The 21,319-nt window shown below is 44.8% G+C and overlaps 1 protein-coding gene across 3 annotated transcripts in view; it reads right to left on the bottom strand.

Moving 5' to 3' along the window:
- The window catches only part of PRKCA (protein kinase C alpha), a 384,286-nt gene that overhangs the window by 221,396 nt on the left and 141,571 nt on the right, over positions 1 to 21,319 (bottom strand). For all 3 annotated transcript variants that reach the window (XM_044389116.3, XM_026512416.4, XM_057318221.1), the window contains exon 3: positions 12,562 to 12,644. In XM_044389116.3, the coding sequence (XP_044245051.3) occupies positions 12,562 to 12,644 (83 nt within the window). The remainder of the gene's footprint in view (positions 1 to 12,561; positions 12,645 to 21,319) is intronic.

Below are 21,319 nucleotides of genomic sequence, written 5' to 3'. Positions count from 1 at the left end.
TCTAGCTGCCTGTGGAGGATAAACTGCAGGACACAAAAGCAGAAGTGAGGAGCTCACCAGGAAGCTCTTTTGCTGGACTCCCCCAGTTCCACTCCCACATGAAGAGAAGTTCACTAAGTGAGAATAGGACCGAACTTAAGCATACCACTCCCAAACCGACAGCAGGTGCGTGTATTTGTAGAGAAGATCTGTTTCACTCATGTGATTTTTAAGTTTTCAACTTAACCACTTCCCCCCATTCTTGTTCTGTACACCACGTTACTCCAAATCACCAATTTGTAATGAAAAAAACGTAATTAAAATGAATTACCTTAATCTTGGCGCATCATTCAAATGTAGGAAATGCAAAAGAGAGCAGACCTGCCTTTCTAATTTTAACAGCCTGCTGTGTGATCTCTTCTTTTTCAAGCTTCCCTGGTCTTTTGTGATTAATTTTAGTAACAGGAGAACGACCTGTTTAAGAACAAATGAGTCATGATACAGCTTAGTATCTAGAAACCTAAAATCACCCTCCTCCACAGAGAATATCATTTTCAAGTATGAAATCCTCATGTTTTAAACATTTCTACCCCATGTTAACTCTACAAAGCTTCTGGCCTTGAAAGAGAGATGCGGAGGGACAGGCTAGGATCTCAAAATTGTAGAAAGCAAGCAACATGCAAATTGCCTTCTGAAAGGTACTTAAGTATGTTTCAGGGCATGAAAAGGAAAAAAAAAAAAAACCCTCACTTGTAAAAGTTTATGATTTGTGTATTTCAAAATACATTCTTTCATTCAGCAGTTTCCTACCAATATAAATCTCTCATAAGCATGAAAAGTTGTGTATAAGTTATGTATAAGTTATCGTGGCACAGTTAGGCCTATAATGTACATGGACCTAGAAAAGCAGTGGTCAGGGGCGCCTGGGTGGCTCAGTCGGTTAAGCATCTGCCTTTGACGGAGGTCATGATCCCAGGGACCTGGGATAGAGCCCCATGTTGGGCTCTCTGCTCAGCAGGGGATCCTGCTTCTCCCTCTCCTTCTGCCTGGCACTCCCTCTGTTGTTCTGTGTGTCAAATAAATAAAATCTTTAAAAAAGACCCAGAAAATCAGTGGTCAAATTGGAAAGAAATTAGACTACTGCTTCTTAGGGTAGCGTCCTTGGCGGTGTCATCTCCCTTCTTCCTGAACTGTGGTTATAAACCCTCTCCAGGTTAACTGTACAGTTAGCAATCACCTTAACGAATATAAATTCAAAATATGTGGTTGACAAAACAAGCATTTCCTTTTAATAGGTTGTTTTTCCCATCAATATTTAACAGAAAATATATTCGCCAAAGGGGGAAAAAAAATAAAGTCTGGTCATGCAGTTTGTGAGCACAGTTCTACAGCCAATCTTGCATGATTTTGTTAGGCTTAAACTTGCATACTAAGAGAGTCCCTCATATTTTTTAAAAGTTCACTTTCCAAAGACGATAACTTAAAATCGGTGGCTGTATCAATGCCAGAAATGGTTGGTACTGATTCTGAGAATCTTCTGGAATATTTTACAGATATTTTATGCAAACCAAGGAAATGATTTTGGGATCAGGGATTTCATTTTTTTCTTCTATTCTCTCAGCAAATATTAATGATCACCTAACCAGGAGTCAGAAATCACAATAAGTATTGGGGATATAGAGATGAATAAGATTTAGGGGAAAGAAAATAGTATAACAGGATTAAAATAAGTCTTCCTGGGGCCAGTTGTTACATTAATGACTGGAGTGACCCACCCTTTCCAGCATCCACACTGTGTATGCCTCCCCCTGTGATGCTTAAGTCTGTGTGTCAACTTGATTGGGCCATGAGGTGCCCAGATATTTGGTCAAATAATGGTGTTTCTGTGAGGGAGTTTTTGGATAAGATTAACATTTAAATTGGCAGATGAGTAAAGTAGATGCCTCCTCTAATGAAAGCCTAAACAGTACGAAAACACTGACAACACCCCCAGCCCCTAAGCAAGAGAGTTCTTTCTGCCCAAGGACTATGAACTAGCACATAGGATTTTTTGTTTGGACCACAAACAAAACACTGGCCCTTCCTGCATCTCGAGTCTGCTGGCCTTTGGACTGGAGCTACACTATTGGCTCTCCCAGGTCTCTAGCTTGCCTGTGGATCTTGGGACTGGCCAGTTGCATAAGCCAATTTCTTATAAGTCTGTGTGACAAATATACGCACATCCAATTTGTTCTGTATTTCTGGAGAATCCTGACTAACCTACCTTCACAGGGACTCTGGGCTTCTTTGAAAACTACCAGCACCATGTAAGAAGCCTGTGCTGCCCTCCTGGAAAGGCCAACACGGAGAACCAAAGCATCCTGGCTAACAGCCCCAGCTAACAGCCAGTGGAGTCATCTTGTGTGACGCTGCAGGAACCTTTTGAATATGTTGACATGCATTACACACACACACACACACACACACACACACAGAGAGAGAAAGAGAGAGAGAGAGAGAGAGAGAGAGAGAGACTGCATTACCACCGGCTGGCAATACAAAGGATGAACTAGAGGAGAAACAGTCCAGAGCCAATAAGACCAATTCAGAGACCACGATGAGGCCTTTGGGAAGATGGTGGCTATGAATATGGAGAGGAGAGACAGAGGCAAAGCCCACAGAACTTGGGAGACTGTTTAGATGTGGGAGACAAAGGAGATGGAGACAAGCTAGATGACCCCGAGGCTTCTGGCATGGGAGACTGTGGTAGATGAACCCCTGGTGTTATTTCAACATAGATGAGGGGGAATAAGCACTGGCTTGGGTAGTGGAGGAGATGCAGGGAGAACAGGCAGCAATAAAGAAAAGAAGGATGGTGTTGTCCATCTTGAGTGTGACACCCTCAACATAACCTGAGCACTCTTTCTCTACATCCAGGAAATTATCTGGGGAATGCAAATTAAGACTATCTAATGTCTGAAGGCAATGTGACACTTATTGGGACAAGGACATTCTCCTTTGAATCTTGCTTTTTCCCTTGGCATAAACTCAAATGTGTTTTGGGAATCTGTTAGATTATAAAATTTGAAATGTTACATGAACAATGATTAGAATGGACCTTCCCACTGTCCATGTCACCTCCTGCTAGTACTAGCTGCCATGATGGTTTGCTCACCGCTCTGGTACAACATATAGAAACAGCTGTCAGAGGGGGTACTTGCCCACTTCTCTCATCGGTCCCAGCCACGATCAAAGGCACATACAGAATTCCTAGTAAGTGGGCTCATTTGATTTTGTTTTTGGCCCTTGGCCTCAGTGTAAATAAACAGATGTAGCAATAATGCTAGCTAGAAAATCCTCTACAAATCTCCCTCTCCTGGCCCCCAAGGAAATGTGCTTCTCTTTTTGTCCAGTCTCCTGCTGGAAATTCATTAAGCAGAAAACAGCCAAGGTGAGGAAGGTACCAGCTAACTGAATGCGACTCCTACTTCAGCTTGTGGAAAGGAGTGACTCACTAAAATCCAGGAACAAGTCTCAGGCATGAGCCAAAAAGCTCTCTGGGCTTGCTTTCAGCTTAGGCTCAAGCCACTTAGAACCAATCTCTCCAGAAACCCAGGGTCCTGGAAAGTACAACCTTCCACCTTCTTGAGGAGAACCCAAGCTAAATCTCCAAATCGCTCTTGGCTCTCTCAGATTCCCATCAGCCCCACCTGCTCGGTCTTCACTAGTTCACCTTGTTGGTCTCACTTCTGAATGCTTTTTACTGTTATAATATCGGTGGAACTCACTTCAAGCTTCTCTTACCATATTAAGATTTCTCAGTCACCCTGACTCCAGTTTCTAGTCACAAAAATAGAGCATTTTCACTGGCAGAAAACCTGCCCCTCAACTGGCTTTGCTGATCAACCCACTTGATACTGAGGAAAGAGAGCAGGTTTGGAAGCAGAGGCGTGGTCCAAAGCTTGATGAACTATTTTCTACTGGATTCCAGCAAGTCATTTAACCAACCCTTGACTTCCACATTTATACAATGGGATTCATATATGCCTAGTGTGTTTATGTACGTTATCCACTGAAGTAATTATCCGAATTCTTATTCCTGTGCATGACTTCCCACCAAGAATAAGCCATCTGAAGGACTTTTTAACCTTTGCACCCCGCAGTACCTGGCAATAATAAATACCCAGGAAGCGTTTAATGATGGCATACAGTGAATACAGAAAAAGGACCAGACGTAAGAGATACTAAATATACATCAGGTATTATCATGAAGACGCCATTACTTATACGGCAGAATCTCTAGCTCTGGGCTTCCAGGGATTTCAGCTCTAGTAGCAGGCTCCTTAGACATCATTGCCAAATGACAGTTCTCAGGAACAGGTTGATTTGGTTGTTAGTAATATCAGACCGTTCATGATTTACAAAGTCCTTGTACAGGTCAAGAAAAATAAATAAGGAAGCCATCACACTAATTTTTATCCTAACCAGTCAAAAGCTACGGCCCAGGTCCACCATTTTTTAAACTCCTAATAGTTAAGACAATGACTTGAAATGGTTTGTGAAAATAGGAAAGTCCATCGAGTATGTTTCTCCGATCCCGCTCTCAAGGTGCCCCAATAATGCTGATGAAATATCCGTTCATAGGTCTTGGGGAGATTGATAGTCCATGTATAGCTAAAACCAGGTAATTCAAACCCAGATATGTACAACTAATGGTCCAATTAGGTTATCAGGCCTTCTTCCGCTTCTTCTGGTTCAACAAATCTCTTTCAAGTATCCATTCTGTGCCAGGCTCTTCCCTGAACTCGTGTTTTTCCAAGGGAAAAGACACAGGGTCTCTCCACGAAGGATTTGCTGTGTAGGCATGATCATGAGGCAGGGCAACAATTTTTTTTTTTTTGGTCAACATGGGTATTAACTAGAAATGCCACCGAGGGGCTACGTGCACCAGTTCCTATATGCTTCACACACACAAGGCTCCTTCAACCCTGATGTCTAGAAACCATTTGTAACGCTCCCAGGAAAATACTCTTTTAACCTTATCAATGTACCGTTTGGACCAAAACCTGTCCCACCCACCTTAATCACTGCCCCTTGTTCAGATCTGGCTCCACTGAACTTGGACAAGTCCCCAACCAATCTCACCACACTCTCAAAGGCTGACAATTTGCTCAGAGTGGAGATTTTGAGAAGAATGTGCTACTGGCCTTACATGCCATTCCAAGAGTGGAGTTCCAAAGATGTTTGAGCAGTGGCAACTTAAACCTCTGGATTAAGTTGGAAAGCCCACTGGGTGACTCCCTTGACACCAGGCATTCTGGCACACTGATGAAATGTGAGGCACTATGACCCCCCTCTCCTTACGGGCCAAAACTTGGTAGCTAAAGACAATGCATGTGCCCCCCCCACCCCAGCTGTCTCCTTTAGTACATCCGAACTGCGGGTGCAAGTCGTTGAGGCTATTTTTAATTCCCGGCTAAATTAATTTGGCGCAAAAGTAGCAGGAGTCCCTTCCCGTGGAGGAAATACTTCTGTTACTGTGAATCTGGTACATAAAATAATCCACCCACTGAAGAGCAGAATTAGCACGGGAGTTTTTTGTTGGGTTTGTTTCCCTGAAATAACTTCTTTTTAAGGTTTCCTGCGGCATCACAGCACGTGAGGAATGGTACCTGTGGGCGAGTGCGGAGGGCACTTTCAGGACCCCGCGAAGGCTTCCTCCGAGCTTTGAAGGCTTCCTCCGAGCTTTGTCTAGAGAGAATCCCACCAGGTGACACAGAACACCGTGTGTCTCCCTTGCAATTGTTCTTTGAACAGGTCCTCTTGCAAAAGCGTGTCACCTGAGTTTATGTGCCACTGGATAGCAGCATTTGGCAAGAGAGAGAACTCCCTTAAACCAGCAAGAGAAATACCAGAATAGTGGTCCTACTGGTTTGTAAGAGAATTTTGAAAAGAAATAGATCTTAAAAATCTTTAAAACCTCTCCAGGAAGTCTTGCCTCCATCTTCTGTAAGGTGCTTTCTCTCTCCCAGCACTAAAACTCAACAGCATTTTCGTTCTTCCCTGGTTACGGCAGCTGCCCTACGCAGGCTTATCGTCTCATTATTTGCATGCTCAGCTCATCTTTTTGATTAGGGAGGATGCACCAGGAGGGCAAGAACTGTCTTCACCTTCTCATCTTCATAGCATGAAGCCCTCGGTAAGTATTTAGCGAAGGAATGCCAATGAGGGCTGCAAACAACTTTAAAGACCAAGTTCAACCTTTATATTAATCAGAAAATGGAGGTCCAGAAGTATTTTCAGCAACTTGGCAGGATTCCCAGTTCCCACCCCAGAACTCTTTTGACTTCACTGGGCTGGAATTTTAAATGCAACTTTTTAAGCACCTGCACCTTTTTACAAATCTCCCTTTGTCAGTTCAGGAATATTCCGAACAGTGTTTCAGGTATACCGGGTTTGCTCACAAAACTGCCTTATTTTCATATTAAATGTAAAAGCACACTTTGAGAAAATAGAAGATTTGCTAATTAAATTTCTACCTTTATTTTAAATGTTTTGAGTTTTGTCATAAGTGACGCTCTGAAATGTTGAATTTTAAACAATTCGGCAGCCTTTTTCATTTGCACCGTTTCTAAGACACCGGAAAGAACTCAAGAACAAGAGAATTCTCAAGACCGCTGTAACAAAGAGGAAGTAATTTTGCACCTGGACATACAGGCCTCCCCAGGGTCCAGCCCCGCACCAGGTATCACTTTTGGCTCTGTACGATTGTTTCCAGGTCCACTCTAACCATTTATAATCAATGCTCTCGAGCTTCCTCCAATCTTTGCAGACCTGAAGATGTATGCAGATCAGAAGCCAGCCTCCCTGCCTTTTAACAATTTCTTCATTTACGCCCTTCCGAACATTCTGGAAGGCACCGCTAACTCATGATGCTGTCTATGTGGATGTCAGTTGTCTCCCAGGTGAGGGACACTAATGACCCAGGAAATTATTTTTAAATCACCTGAATACTGTTTAATTGTATGGCTCAGGCAGAAAAAGCACAAGGTACTACTGGTAATAGTTTCTCCCCAGGCAGGCAGGGGCACTGGTGAGAAGGCACAAAGCAAATAAATACGAACAAAAGGAATACAAAAGGGAAGGGGGTGGGTAAGGCTTTGAACAGGACCGTCCCTTCCCCTCTTCCTCAAAGGCTCACAGTTGCAGTACACAGAGCAAATATTCCAAAGACTGTGTTTACAGAGTTGTCTAGCATTTGTGTGGTTTTATACACAGCACGGAAACACTTTTCTCTCGCTACAAAGGGTGTGTGTGAGTGGGCTCTCCGTTTGGGCATTTCAGGGCAGGACTGAGATTGGGAGGAAGGTCTGAAAGGGGTGCTTCGCAATTCTCCCTTAAGGCACACACAGAACACACACAGCATGAAGACAAACGACTGCACACACGCTTACAGACTGGAAGACCTGAAAACCCCGCTCCCCTCTAGCGGGGCGGGCTTCAGGAACAGGGGTTATTTGAGCGGAGATGGTTCTAGCAAGCGGGAGGTACTCCAGACTGAAGGACAAAGGAGCTGGTGAGCTGAAATTTCAAAAGGTGAAGGGCAGGAGTCTGAGGAAGTCCGCCCTCTAGGACCCATTCCCCCACCCACCCCTGCCTCACCCCATCAGAGCCAGAGCAAGGAAGAGAAAAACATCAGCAAGGGGATCAGCAGCAGCCGAAGAAACAACAGTGCTGTCATTTCTTTCCAAGAGCACAAAGCACTCCCCACCCCCACCCAAAGGCAAGGCTGGTCCGCATCCCAGTTTGTGCGTTAATGGGGGATGGAGGGGGTGGCAGAAGAAGGGTTAGCTATCTCTCAACAAGGGCCAGTTTTCGTTCTTTGTGGTCTTACAAAATCCTAGACGCGGGGCAGGGGTGCAGGGTAGAGCTCCGAGCTGATTTCTGAGGCCGCACTTTCGGCAGCACAGATCCAGCATCAACTCAGAGCGCCTCTCCAACACCGACTCTTTCATTTTCCTCTCCTCTCTCCTTGCTCCGCTGGGGCTGCACTTCACGCCTGGGAAACGCTTGGCTTTCGTCTCCAGACACGTTGGTAGGGAGCGTCTGGAACGCTGTGCATCCAGAGGAGGTCAGGGAGGGCTGAGGGTGGCCCGACAGGTACGGGGAAGTGGGCGGTACAGGGAGAGGGGTCCTTCGGTCCCTCCATGGAACCCAGACACCCTTTCTCCTCCCCGAGGTTCCTGACACTTCTGCATCCTTTCAACTAGCCTGCTCCTTGAGTTTTGTGTTTTTTTTTTTAAACTTTATTCATTTATTTGAGTGAGGCGGAGAGAGAGAGAGAGAGCGCGAGCACGAGCAAGGGGCAGGGAGAGGGAGAAGCAGGCTCCCCCCGCTGAGCAGGAAGCCCAATGTGGGCTTGATCCCAGGACCCCGAGATCAGGACCTGAGCCGAAGGCAGATGCCTAACCGACTGAGCCACCCAGGCGCCCCCTGCTCCCTGAGTCGTGAAGATGATCTCTGTTCAGAACTATTTCCCTCTGGTTCCTGTAATGTGGGCAGTGCTAACTTCACACTTTTCAGTACCTGTCTTTTCATCCTGAAGAGGCAAGACCAGGTACAGCCTCGGTGCACTGCACAGGGCCTGTCCCTTCCTGGTCTCTGTGCGGGAACGCCCTCAATCTGCGGGGCTAGCATGGTGAAGCAGCACAGGACCTGTGTGCACCTTAAGCACTCGCCATGTAGGAAACAAATCATCTAGAAACTTTTAGATTTTCGGGGGGGGGGGGGCAGGGAATGCTTAAGGTAGTTTCTTCTCTTAAGCTGTATTTTGTGTTTCCCGATCCTTGCGTTCCATTAAGTGGCCTTTCCCATGCCCTTGAGCACTCCCCTCGATGTGTGACCAGAACTTTGAGGGATTACACCCAGGTAGTAGCCAGCAACTTCTCCACTGACAGCAGGACCAGGCCATGGTGCCCCCTCTTTCCCTTTGTGGCCTTGAGGCAACCACGAACCTCCTGGCCCTCAAGGGCCATGACACAGTGCCCCCGGATCATTTACATCTTTCTTCTCTATGCTTCGGTCTCCTCATCCATAAAATAAAAGTTAACCTAGATAAGTCTTCAACACCCCCTTTCAACTCTAATTCTACGACTTTAAAATGCATTCCAAAAAAGATAAAATAAGAAAATCCTACCATCGCATCTCAGCACTGTGTCCTGACACCTTCGTGCTTTTCCAGCTATCCCCCTCTGCAGTTCCTTCTGGGCATCTTGCGGATTTGTTCAATAAATAAAATCACCTTGCACACAGACCGCAGACACTTCTCATCCCCTGGCTGCACAAAGCCCTAATCATCGGCCTCTTAATGCCAACAACCAAAAGGCAAATTTTCTCCTTGGAAGAAAACACACAGACTGTTCAAGTACTTTTTTTTTTTTTTTTTGATTTAGGAGAAAATCATCTCTTATCTTTTGCAGACATTAAAACGTGAGACTACGCGTCTACAGCAGGTCAACACAACAGGGAGTAGGGACAGAGCTCAGATGAACACAACAGATTGCAGGCGTGTGTCCCATTGTATCACAGGACGTGCAGATCGTCACTAAGGCTTCCTGCCTGGCTTGGGGATCTAGGAGTAGGGTGGCCACATAATGATCATCAAAACAGGGTAAGAACGTAACACACATTAACTAATCTGTAGCAGGTGTAAACCAAGACTTCCCATGTAAACAAGACAGTCCTGCGCAAACTGGGATGTGTATTAACTATGTGTAGTAACAAAAGCTTACAGAGTTCATGACATAAGCAGAGAGCTGGCCTACAGCCCTTCCAGGAAATTGCTAAAACAGCATCACTCTGTCTTCCTCCTACTTCTCTGCCTGCTCCAACTTGGTCTCCCCCTCCTTCCCTGCCCTCCCTCTTCCATCCAACCCACTGGAGTTCTCCTCAGTGCTCTTTTCTTCTCATTCTATCTACTCCCTTTCTCTAGGCAAGAGCATCCACACCCCAAGCTTCAAACTAAGAACAGAGGAATCTGTACCTTCAGAAGGACACACCCCACTTCCGACCTCCACACTTGTGCTCATAGACAGGTGTCTTCTCAACGTCAGACTTCTCAAACTGCCCATGTCCAAAGTGAAACCCTTGATCTGCCCTACCCCATATTCCCAAATACATTCTCCCTCCATGTTCTGATGGCCTCCATCCATTCATAGGTTTGGGCCTGAAGCCCAAGAGTTTTTCCTTAACACCTCCATCTCCTTGACTCCCACCAATGGCAGAGAGCAGCTGATTCAGCTCCTAAATGTATCCTGAATGAGTTCAGCTCTGCCCAATCGCCATTGCTGCCACCTCCCCCAAGCTCCCACCACCTTGCCCTCCATTCTGATGCTTCTTGCTTTGTTGGTATTCCCCATCTTTACCCGCCCACCAAGACCCACTTCCTAACCCAGTCCATTTTCCATAAGGAAACCAGAGAAACCCTTACACCCTTCCAAACAGGATCAACATCCTTCCTAATTTAAAGCCTTTCTCTGGATTTCTAGTGTTCCTAAGATTGTGTTCAAAATCCTCAACTACACCTCCAATGACCCACTTGCTCCTTCTCTCTCCCACACAGAACTTCCCACTTCAGTGTTTTCTCACTTGCTTTTCCCTTTGCCTGAAACCTTCTTTCACGGGGCTCCTTACGCCCCAGCACACACTCTCATGCACATCCCCTTCTGCCTGCCTACCTCCTATTTGTTCCTGAAGCTTGGATTAATGCCATTTCCTTGGGAAAGCCTCTGACCACCAAGAGTCGGTCCCTTGGATGAACACACTCAGGGAACCTCTACCCTATTTTAATTAGTGATATTTTCCATATCTATCTTCCCCTAAGTACTTAATAACAAGTATTTCGGACACTTCACTGAGCTACCCAGGTGTCCCACTTGTAATTTCGGCTCAGGTCATGATCTCAGGGTTGTGAGACTGAGCCCCGCACTGGGCTCTGCACTCAGTGGGGAGATCTGCTTGAGATTCTCTCCTCCCCCTCTCTGCCTCTACCCCTACACTTCCCTATGCATGCACACGTGTGCTCTCAAATAAATCAATCTTTAAAATGAATAGACAGATAGTACTTAACCAAAAGAATGAAGAAGGGGAAGGGGAGAGGGGTCAGGCAATAACTACTCTCCTGTGGCCTACGAACTCCACCCCACCCCCACCCCACCCCATTCCTGCTGGAGCCAAAATGGGAGAATCAAAGGATGGGTTCAGAATAATGAGCAAGGTGGCCAAAGAAACACCATGTGATGCTTGAGGCCAACTTCCAGGAAAGCTGGTACTCTTCATCTATTTTTACCTCTAAGATGCCAAAAATGGAGACAATATTTCAGGAAGAAGGGGAATGTGCAAGGGTCGGGTGGAACACACTACTTTTTGTATGTAGGTGGGTCGGTCATGGACATGGGCTTTCTGGTCCGTGAAGACAGAGAACAGGATGATCTTTGAGGCTCTGGGGCTCCCAAGTTCTGGGGCTCCCAGCGGTGGCTCTGAGCCCAAGGCTCCTGCTCTGTGTGGCTTCCATCGGTATCTTAACCAAAACGCAGCATGTTTCCACGCAGCCAGGGCGCAATGGTAAGTTGCTTCATTACATGTGCTAAAACAACGCAAAGGTGAACCCTTCAGAGCTCACCATGAGTATGCCCTCCTCAGTAAAGGGAAGAATTCAGCCCTGCCTGCACTGACAAAGCCACCTTTGAAATCTGTGTCTCCTGATGGGAACAAGAACCAAAGGTAGGAACCACACTTGGAGCACCTAGTTTAAGTATTAGTGACTGAAGTAATCCAAGAAGCAATTCAGAATAGAAAGGTCTCCTCTTCCAGGCCTCCCCTGCAATTTTTTTTTCCTGTTAAAATATTTTCCACATAACAGCCCCATTTTCCACTCAATGCATTTTAGATATTGGGATTTCCCATGCCTTCTGACTCCCACTCTCCTTTACTGATCCCATTTTTCAGTAAACAAGAGATGCAAGAGAGATGCTCACTAGAGACAGGCAGAATGAGGGCGCAAATAAAATTGTGTTCACACATGGGCAGCTTCAGAGATCGGTTGTTCAGTGGAATGGATGCTAAATTATTTAAATCAACAGCAGCATTTATAATACATCATGAAAAGGCAGCAAGGATCTCATGAAGTCAACTAGGAAGAGGTGGTTACACTGACCCAAAGCAAGGACAGTCCTGTTAGTCAACAAACCGTTAGGGCGAACCGTGAAGGGTGATTTACGTTTGTTGTGAAATTTGTCAACATCTTCAGAAAAGAACCACACTGTGTTTGTGAAAGCTCCTACTATAAAGTTGGTGGATTTAGCCCATGTGGTTGCCCACAGTGGAAGAGTAGAAGCTAACAAATTCTTCTCCAGCCCCGAAGTAGTCCTGCCAGGGCTCCGAAGGACTAAAGATCTGTTCATTGGTATGAGCCGAAGTTGTAGAGAACTCACTGACGAGTCTTCCCGTTAAGAGTATGTGCCAAAACAACACTTGTACAGGCATAAAAAGAGGTGAAGTCAGAGATCTCCACTATCATCAAATAATACTTTCCAGGCTACTTACGTCAGTGTCGGGTCCCTTATCCGCACCCGGACAAGAAAAAGTGACAAATTCATGGCACCTCTTGTGAACCACAAAACAGCAAACTGGTGGAGAGAAAAGAAAACTAAAATTAGTAATTTAATACACAAGCTTTGTTTTCCAAAACAGGGCTACGTCCCTTTAGAAGTCCGTTTAATTTCACTATAGACAGAATCTCAAACAGCAATCAGAAGGCATTTTATTCAAGATTCAGCAACATTTGGTATTAATTGGACTTACAGATAAAGGCACCATAAAATGTCAGGTAAGAGAGGGCCCAAGGAGACCTAAACCCTAGTTCCTATTTTCTAAAGTTGGGGGTGGGGGGTGGGCAGAGATCGTAAGACACTTTCCCAAGATATAAACCATAAATCAAAATTTCAACTACTTTGCACTGTCTTTTTTTTTTTTTTTTTTTTAAAGATTTTATTTATTCATTTGACAGAGATAGAGACAGCCAGCGAGAGAGGGAACACAAGTAGGGGGAGTGGGAGAGGAAGAAGCAGGCTCATAGCGGAGGAGCCTGATGTGGGACTCGATCCCATAACGCCGGGATCACGCCCTGAGCCGAAGGCAAACGCTTAACCGCTGTGCCACCCAGGCGCCCCTACTTTGCACTGTCTTATACCAATATACACACATGCATAGAAAGGTCTAACACATCATACCCTGGGCGGGGGGCGGTGTGGGAAGAAAAAAATAACAGATCACATACAGAGAGATATTTATGTGGGTTGCAGAACTTCTTCAGCAGAATTCTGAATTCAAAGAACTCATTAAGACACAAACCCAGGGGGCGCCTGGGTGGCTCCGTTGGTTAAACATCTGCCTTCGACTCAGGTCATGATCCCAGGGTCCTGGGATCAAGCCCCGCATCGGGCTCCCTCTCCCTCTGCCCCTCCCCCTGCTTGTGCTCTCTCTCCCCCTTGCCCACTCCCACTCTATCTTAAATAAAATCTTAAAAAAAAAAAGACAAACCCAATCTACAGAAAATAGCCTTTGAAATGAAAAGAAAAAAAAAAAGGCGAACACCTTCACACCATCTTGCACATGCATGCTTGTCACAGATGCTGTCACCAGTTGAAGGAAGTCCCCACAAATCTACCACATCTCCTACGGAGCAAATATTTTCCAAGTTCAACATGGTTTTGGTAAATATTCAGGATGGATCAATAAAAGAACTGTTACAGAAATTAATAAGCAATCCCCTAAGAGGTTTTATGGATAGTATAATATGGAGGATCCAAAAAAAAAAAAAAAAAACCCCAAAAAAACCAAAAACAACCTGGTTAGTCCTTCCTCAGGAGCTTGAAGCTTACCAGAGCATATGACCAACTACTCCACTCTTCTTTGTTGAACAACTCGCTAAAAAAAAAAAAAAAAAAAAAAAATACCCCCATAATAGTGGGTAAGCCCTGAGTCTGTTCCACAGAAGGAAGGCTAGAGCTTCCCAGACTCAGGCTCTTTCCTTCCCTGCAACAATACCACAACTCCCTGCACATGTGGCCATGGACAAAGCCAACTGAAGACAGTCATTCTAGTGAGGGGGAGAAGGCGGCAGGTTTGCAGAGATCCCGAGAGGAGAGCAAGTACCAAGCCTCGTGCTCAGAAAGCAAGCAGAGGGCCTGGAGTGGCCACGAAGACATTCAGAAGGTTTTGGTAAGCGTCAGGAGCCACTGAGAGGTTTGAACAGGAGTAATATGGACAAAACAATGCTTTAGAAGGGAAAGTGGTGGCAACAGGAAGAATTTAATGGACTAGATTTGGGCCATGAGGCCCAATTAGAAGCCTCTTGTCTAGTCTACAAATGAAAGTAATTGCCCATTATTCAGTCTGCTAAGAAATGGAAATGATAGATGCCAGAGATATTGCAGAAGACTTGACTTGCCAATGGAACAGATACTATGAGCATCCTATTATGTGTCATTTATGATGGGTCCCCTCACGTTCAGTATCTGAGTCCTACGTAATATGCGTCAATATCTACATTCTATCAAACAGAAAATATCGTTTCCCCTTTCCTTCTACTGTGTCCTAAGCCATTGACAGGAGCAGAAAAGATGTAAGAGGGGATGCCAAGATTTTATACATGGGTGATAGGAAAATGAGTACATGAAAGGAATTACATATATATTTAATATATATATATATATTACATATAAGTATGTGTGTGTGTTTTAGAAATAGAAAATAACCAGAGGATGAAGATGTAGGTATGCCCTGTCAGGGTAGTGGATAAAGGATGGTTGTTTTCTTTTAAAATAGTTTTCTTTTAAGGTGGTCATAGTACAATATTCACTATAAAAATATTTCTGTAAAAAAAAAAAAAAAAGAAGAAGAAGAAGATGGGCCTCATATGAGCAGGCAGCGTTGGCCATAGGAGGGAACCATGCATAGGAAACGGACAACACAAGAGGTCCTGAAGAGCATCCTTTTGGAAGCAGAGACGCCCGAGTGAAGGGTTCTCCCTGGCTGCCTGCCCCGCCCACCGCACCTGCCCACCAGGAGGGCAGGAGAGGACGGAGAAGTGATGGAGAGCCAGCTCCCAGGCTGCCCCAGCAGGCCCAAGACACTGCAAAGGGCAGCACTTAGCTCCTCCAAGCCCTCAGAGCAGCTTTTCCCACAATGTTTCTGCTAAAAGCATCTCCACTGCAACCCTCTCCAAGGATGGATAGATAATAAAGCAGAGCTGTGATGGCACAAATTAATCTCATCTGCTCACTCTCCCCAGGCACAAAGTCATCGCTCACTCACTGGAATTAGAAAGATAAATTACGAAAGGAAAAGGGTCACAGGAGCATTATTTCCTCATCATAGTTTATTATGGATATGGTGTTTTGAAGGGAAAATGAGCCTTCAGATTCCCTACTTAATCGTTCAACATATGGGGGTTTGTTGTTGTTGTTGTTGTTGTTGAAGAAAAACCACCTCTGCATTCAGGCAAACACTTACGAAAACCTGTATTTATCAAATCCATTTGGATGATTTTTTGTATCTGTTCTTTCCATTCCCATTTACCTGTCAATGCAATTATAAATCTCAACCCAGAAGTATTTCTACTGTATGCCTCAAAAAAGTCTAATACCCAATTTTATCCCAAGAAGCTCCAGGCCCTCAGCACGCAGTATAATTTTCAGGGGACAGAGAAAGTCCCACTTACCCCCAAAACTACTTCCTCCTAGCCTACCTCAGCTGCCCCCCTCCCTCCTTACACATGAAAGTCACATCTAGAAAGGACTAGATTCACCCAACAGGAGGTGGAGAAAGGGATGCTATGAGAGCTGCTCATGCCTGTGAACTGTCGGGAAGATAAAGACCCTGTAAGGATTGTTCAAAGACTCATGATGCAGAATGACGACCTTCAGAGAAAGAAGAAACAACCCTGTCTAGGTGAGTATAAGGAGAGAAAGCCCAGTTAGCTCCCTTCTCCTATCCCACCCCTACCCCAGGGGCAGGGAAGAGGAGCCCTGCCTTGGCAGACTAGGGCTGCATACAGCTTTTGTCTGGGAAAGACCATCCCGGAAAGCTGAGCCAACGGTCAGAGATCCCAAAATGATGGCTGGTGGGCCTTGACCTTTGGTGTCAAGTTCCCAACTAAATTGGATAATGCATATTTTGTAAGACAGTACAATGCAAACATATAAGAAGTCTTACTAGGGTAGCTGAAGAATGAGGAATAGATTGGCTCAATAATACAGGAGAATGTATCAGGTTTACCAGGAGATGGTCAGCATAGTGTTTCCCCAGGCTAAAAATTAGGAGCGGTTTTTATTTTTTATTTTTTATTTCCACAATTCTAAAGGTCTACATCTCACCATGCTGTATGGAGCCAGGGGAGTCGGGGAGAGCTGGGGATAAGGCAGTTCTGTCACACGGTGTGGATTTCGTACATATTTGTCTGAACTTGGCAGGCAGGAAGTGGAGACACACATCCCAGCAGATTCCTCCCGCTCCATCGTTTGTCCTGGATCTGGAAACTTGGTGCTTAAACAAGACTTTGCTTAAGCAAGCACAGGCTGGCCAATCAAATGAGGATGAAGTCCCATTTTCCAAGACTTTGGGGCACGTCTGCTTATATAACCAAATGATGGGATTTAAAATATGAAGCTGTCCGGCAGCTTAAAGTCACAAAGTAAATCTTCATTCAATTATTTTCTAAGCACAAAATCGCTTTCCTCTAATCCTCTATGTGATATGCTTATGCTGCCCAACAGTGACGGATGACACGTGAAATGCACAAATCACACGAAGGAAATGACGTGGGAGGACAAAAAATAAAGACCAGAGGCTTGGCCAGATAATGATTCTTAACATTACCTGGCTTTAAAATGGAGAGTGTTTCATCGAATGATCCGTATCACATGCTCATCTTACTTACGGAAGTAAGCTAAATGGAAATTAAGGAGAACGTTCACCATCTGTCAGAAGTAGATTTCCAAGACAGACTAAAGCTCACCTATGTTTGGCACAAGAATTCATAATGATTTCTAAAATACAGAGGTGTGTGGTGATGCTGCCGTGTGGATGTTAACAGTGGTTTTCAGCCGTGCTCATGAAAATGAGCAAAACCCAACAAAGAACAATCTGAAAGCCAAACAGAGAGAAACACTCCCTTCTGATACTGCACCCCCATGAATTTGATCAGAATTGATTTAACTATAACGGTCTTGGCTCACTAGACACTCCTGGAGGGACAGGAGAGGGCTTGCTTTCCGCACCAAATGTCATCACGCAGATGGAGGACTTGGGGCTCTTGATACTAGACAGTGTTCTCCAGAGTGATCCTGGGCAAGCAGCAAGCCCAGAGACATTTTCTATGTTTCATTTAAACAGAGCTTTACCGGGGGGGGGGGGGGGGAGCATGGCGAACACATAAAGAAATCAGGGACGGCTACCTGCTCGTGAATGCAAACTGCTCCTTACAAGTGCCCCCAACACGGGTTCCACGTAAATCAAGTAGATGCAGCAACAGCTCCGACAGGAGAGAAAATTCTAATTGAAGGTGATTCGTCACCACCTCATACCCACTAGGAAGACTATTAAGAAAACAGAACAACATGTGATGGAGAGGAGGAGGAGAAACTGGAACCCTCGTCCATCGCTGGGGAGACTATAAGACGGCACAGAAGGTAAACACAGAACTACCCTATGATCCAACAATTCCACTTCTGGGTCGAAAACAGATATTTGCACACCTATGTTTCACAGCAGCAGCATCCGTAATAGTCACAGGTGGAAACAACTTACATGCCCACCAACAGATGAATGGATAAGCAAAATGCAATATATCCTTATGATGGATTATTCAGCCTTAAAAGGGAAAAATTCTGACACCTGCTACGACATGAACCCTGATAGTATTATGCTAACAGAAAGCAGCCAGACACAGACAGACAGATACTGTCTGGTTCCACTTACATGAGGTACCCAGAATAGTCAAACCCAGAGACGGAAGGTAACACAGAGGTTATCAGGGGCTGGGGAAGAGGACTGGGGCATTAGCACTAAACGGGTGGAGTTCTATTTGGGACAATAGAGCGCTCTGGAGATTGACGGTGGTGATGGCTGCACATGGCACTGTGAAGGCGCTGGACGCCACTGAACCGTATACACGAGATGATCAAAACGGGAAATCTTAGGGTATGTAGATTTTACCACAATAAAGTTTCATTCATCAACCTGCAATGATATTTATGAAGTTATGAGACACAGCCTTGTAGTCCTGCTTCTGTGAATTTTCTGTGGTTATTTTTGTTCGCACTTGAACTAGTTATGAAACCAAGAAAGACTTATTTCCTTCCATTGCATAAAATTCTTAATAAAGGCAATGACCAAATAGAGTGGGGACATGGTGAAATTCAGAGCAGAGGATTCCCAGGACCGCTGAGGACCAGAGAGGTGTCCCACCAACCCTCCCATCTCACTCAGCAGCGGTCAAAGTCAATAATGCTGATGGAGACCAGGACCTTTACACTGAAGGCCTGGCTCTTTTACTAAATCCTTGTGACAGTGATGTTCCGCCCATGTGTAAATGGGACCCTATTTACACCAGACATGAATTGCCATGTTCACAGAAGAGAAAAAATATATACTACATATATCACTTTCCACTTCTCTTCAAGAAATCTTTTCTTTTCCTTTTCACCCTCACGTCTGTATCGTTTCAAATTCAGGTCAGAGTCATTTAAAATGGAACATATGCATAAAAACTCCCTGCTACCCAAAATTAACGGGAGAGGGTACACATTATGTAACAAATCCCAAATTCAAGGAAAAAACCTACTATAGTTAATCGTCTGACACTGTTTAGAACATAACACTGGTAGCTAGCTGAGTTTCCTCGAGGTCCTTTTTTTAAATACATGAATGGCTGCCATCATGTGAGGTGGTTTTAATTAAATTTTGCTTAGCTGGAAGGCATTAATGAAAGGTAGCGTCACATCAGGACACAATGAAATGAAAATCTCTAAGGCAAGTGAACCACTTTCAGCTTTGTAGGGAAAGTCATGAAAATTTGAGCTTATGTTATATTTGCATGCTCAAAGAAAATTATTGGTTTCAGATTTGTAACAATGAAAACAGTCTTCTCGTGGGATACATGCTCAAGCTGTAGGAAAACAAATCAAGTAAATGTGCTTTATCACATACTACTAGAAGGGATGACATTTTTCAGGAAGCACAGACTCTGCCTCTAAGAATTTGTGCACATACTCCCAGTAAACTCTCAAAGCCCCCAGTATTCCCATTTCTGATCAGGCACACACACACCCCCCCCCCCCGCCAGGAGAATCACCTTTAACGTTTTCCTCTTCTCTAATGTCACCAAGTCCTACTGATTTTATTTATTTATTTATTTATTTATTTATTTATTTATTTATTTATTTTTGCATTCCTTCCTGGTTGGATTTGAGATACATTTTGGAGAAAGCTCAAAGACAGAATAGGAGGTATAAAAGAAAGGGGCCCCCCTGGTTACTGGTCAGAGTAACTGGGCAAACAGTGTTGCCATCTTGCAACCAAGAGTAGAAACAACGTGAAACAGCACGTAACACCAAGGAGAAAGAAAGAAACCAGATCTCTGTGTTGGCATTCGCTTCTAGACTTCAGATATGGGAGCTGTCGAAGACCCTTTCAAATATTCATTTTCTTTATATATACATATACCTCCATGTATACAGTATACTTGAATACATAAGATCATATCACACACACTTTTCCAGTTTATGCCAGCATGCATGCAGTGTTCTGTACTTGCAACCAAAAGATACCTAAAACAATAAAGGGAGAACTGGCAGATTGTGGGAAATGAACGGAAGAGGCTGAGAGGTAAGAATGAACTGGAACCTGGAAACTTGCAGCCTCGGCCACCTGCTCGAGGGAGTTACATAGGCTGAAGAGACAGGACTGTATGGTTTTAGACAAAGGGAGTACCCCCATCCTGCTGGGACATCCAAAGAGATGTGTCAGGCAAGCAAGCAGAACCTCAAGCTTAGAGGTCAAAAGGCAGCTGGGGCCTGCAGACCAAATCTGGAGAGGCATCCGCATAAGCTGAGAGCTGATGGGAAAATGGCAGATGAACTCCAAGGAGTAGGGAAGAGCCCTGGGAACACCCACATATGTGGCTGATGGTGCAAAGGAGGTGGTGGCTTGGGAAGTGACAGGACAGAGTCCTGACTCTGGGGCCTGAGGGAAGATGAATTTCAACAACAGCTGGGCAATCACTGGTATAAAGGATTCTTTCAGAGCCAAGGAGAAAAGTTGAGATTTGAGGATAAGATTTGGCCCCTCATGGCCCAAAAGCCACACACTTAGAAGAAGGCAGATAATGACAGCAACACTTATGCCAACAGGTCCTTGATACACAGCCTCCCTTTTACTTATTCCCATATTCTTCAACCTAGAACTGAAATGGGATGGGCTTCTCTGATGCCATTAATATACAGCAGCAACGCCGTCTTAATTCCTTAAGCAACTATCATATAAAGGCCCAGCAGTTTTATAGGAAAACAAAAAAAATCCCTCAAAGTATATGACAAATCAGGCAAACATGTTTGAAGGGAAATCCTAAGGCTTGATTTTTAAGCTCAGATCCGGCAGAGTTTTTGTGATTTCGAAATCATCTAAAGAACACAACTTCCCTTTAAGGTTCGTAAAGGCATATCAAACCTCCGTAACCTAGCAATATGACTTCCAATCTGAACACTGGCCCCAACATGCACTTCAGGTATCCTCTTTTGACCCTAAAAAGAAACTGCATCCGTTCTACACAAGACTATCAAGCCTGTAATCCCAGACTTTTCTCGGCAATATTTTCTTCGAAGATTTTTTTTTTTTAAAGATTTTATTTATTTATTTATTTGACAGAGAGAGACAGCCAGAGGGAGAGGGAACACAAGCAGGGGGAGTGGAAGAGGAAGAGGCAGGCTCCTACTGGAGAAGCCTGATGTGGGGCTCGATCCCAGAACGTTGGGATCACGCCCTGAGCTGAAGGCAGACGCTTAACGACTATGCCACCCAGGCGCCCCTCGAAGATTTTTTTTAAACAGGTAGGTTCATAGCAGAATTGAGTGCAAGATAAAGAGATTCCATAGACTGGTCCCCACACAGGCACAGCTTCCCCCACTGTCAACAGCCCCACCAGAGAGGTCCGTTTGGGACGACTGATGAACCTCACCGACACATCATTCTCTCCCCACATCCACGGTTTGTATTAGGGCTCACTGCAGTACTTTCAAGTCTT

This window comes from Ursus arctos, unplaced genomic scaffold (genome assembly GCF_023065955.2).
Source record: "Ursus arctos isolate Adak ecotype North America unplaced genomic scaffold, UrsArc2.0 scaffold_24, whole genome shotgun sequence".
NCBI lineage: Eukaryota > Metazoa > Chordata > Mammalia > Carnivora > Ursidae > Ursus > Ursus arctos.
This window is presented reverse-complemented; position numbering and strand designations above follow the sequence as displayed.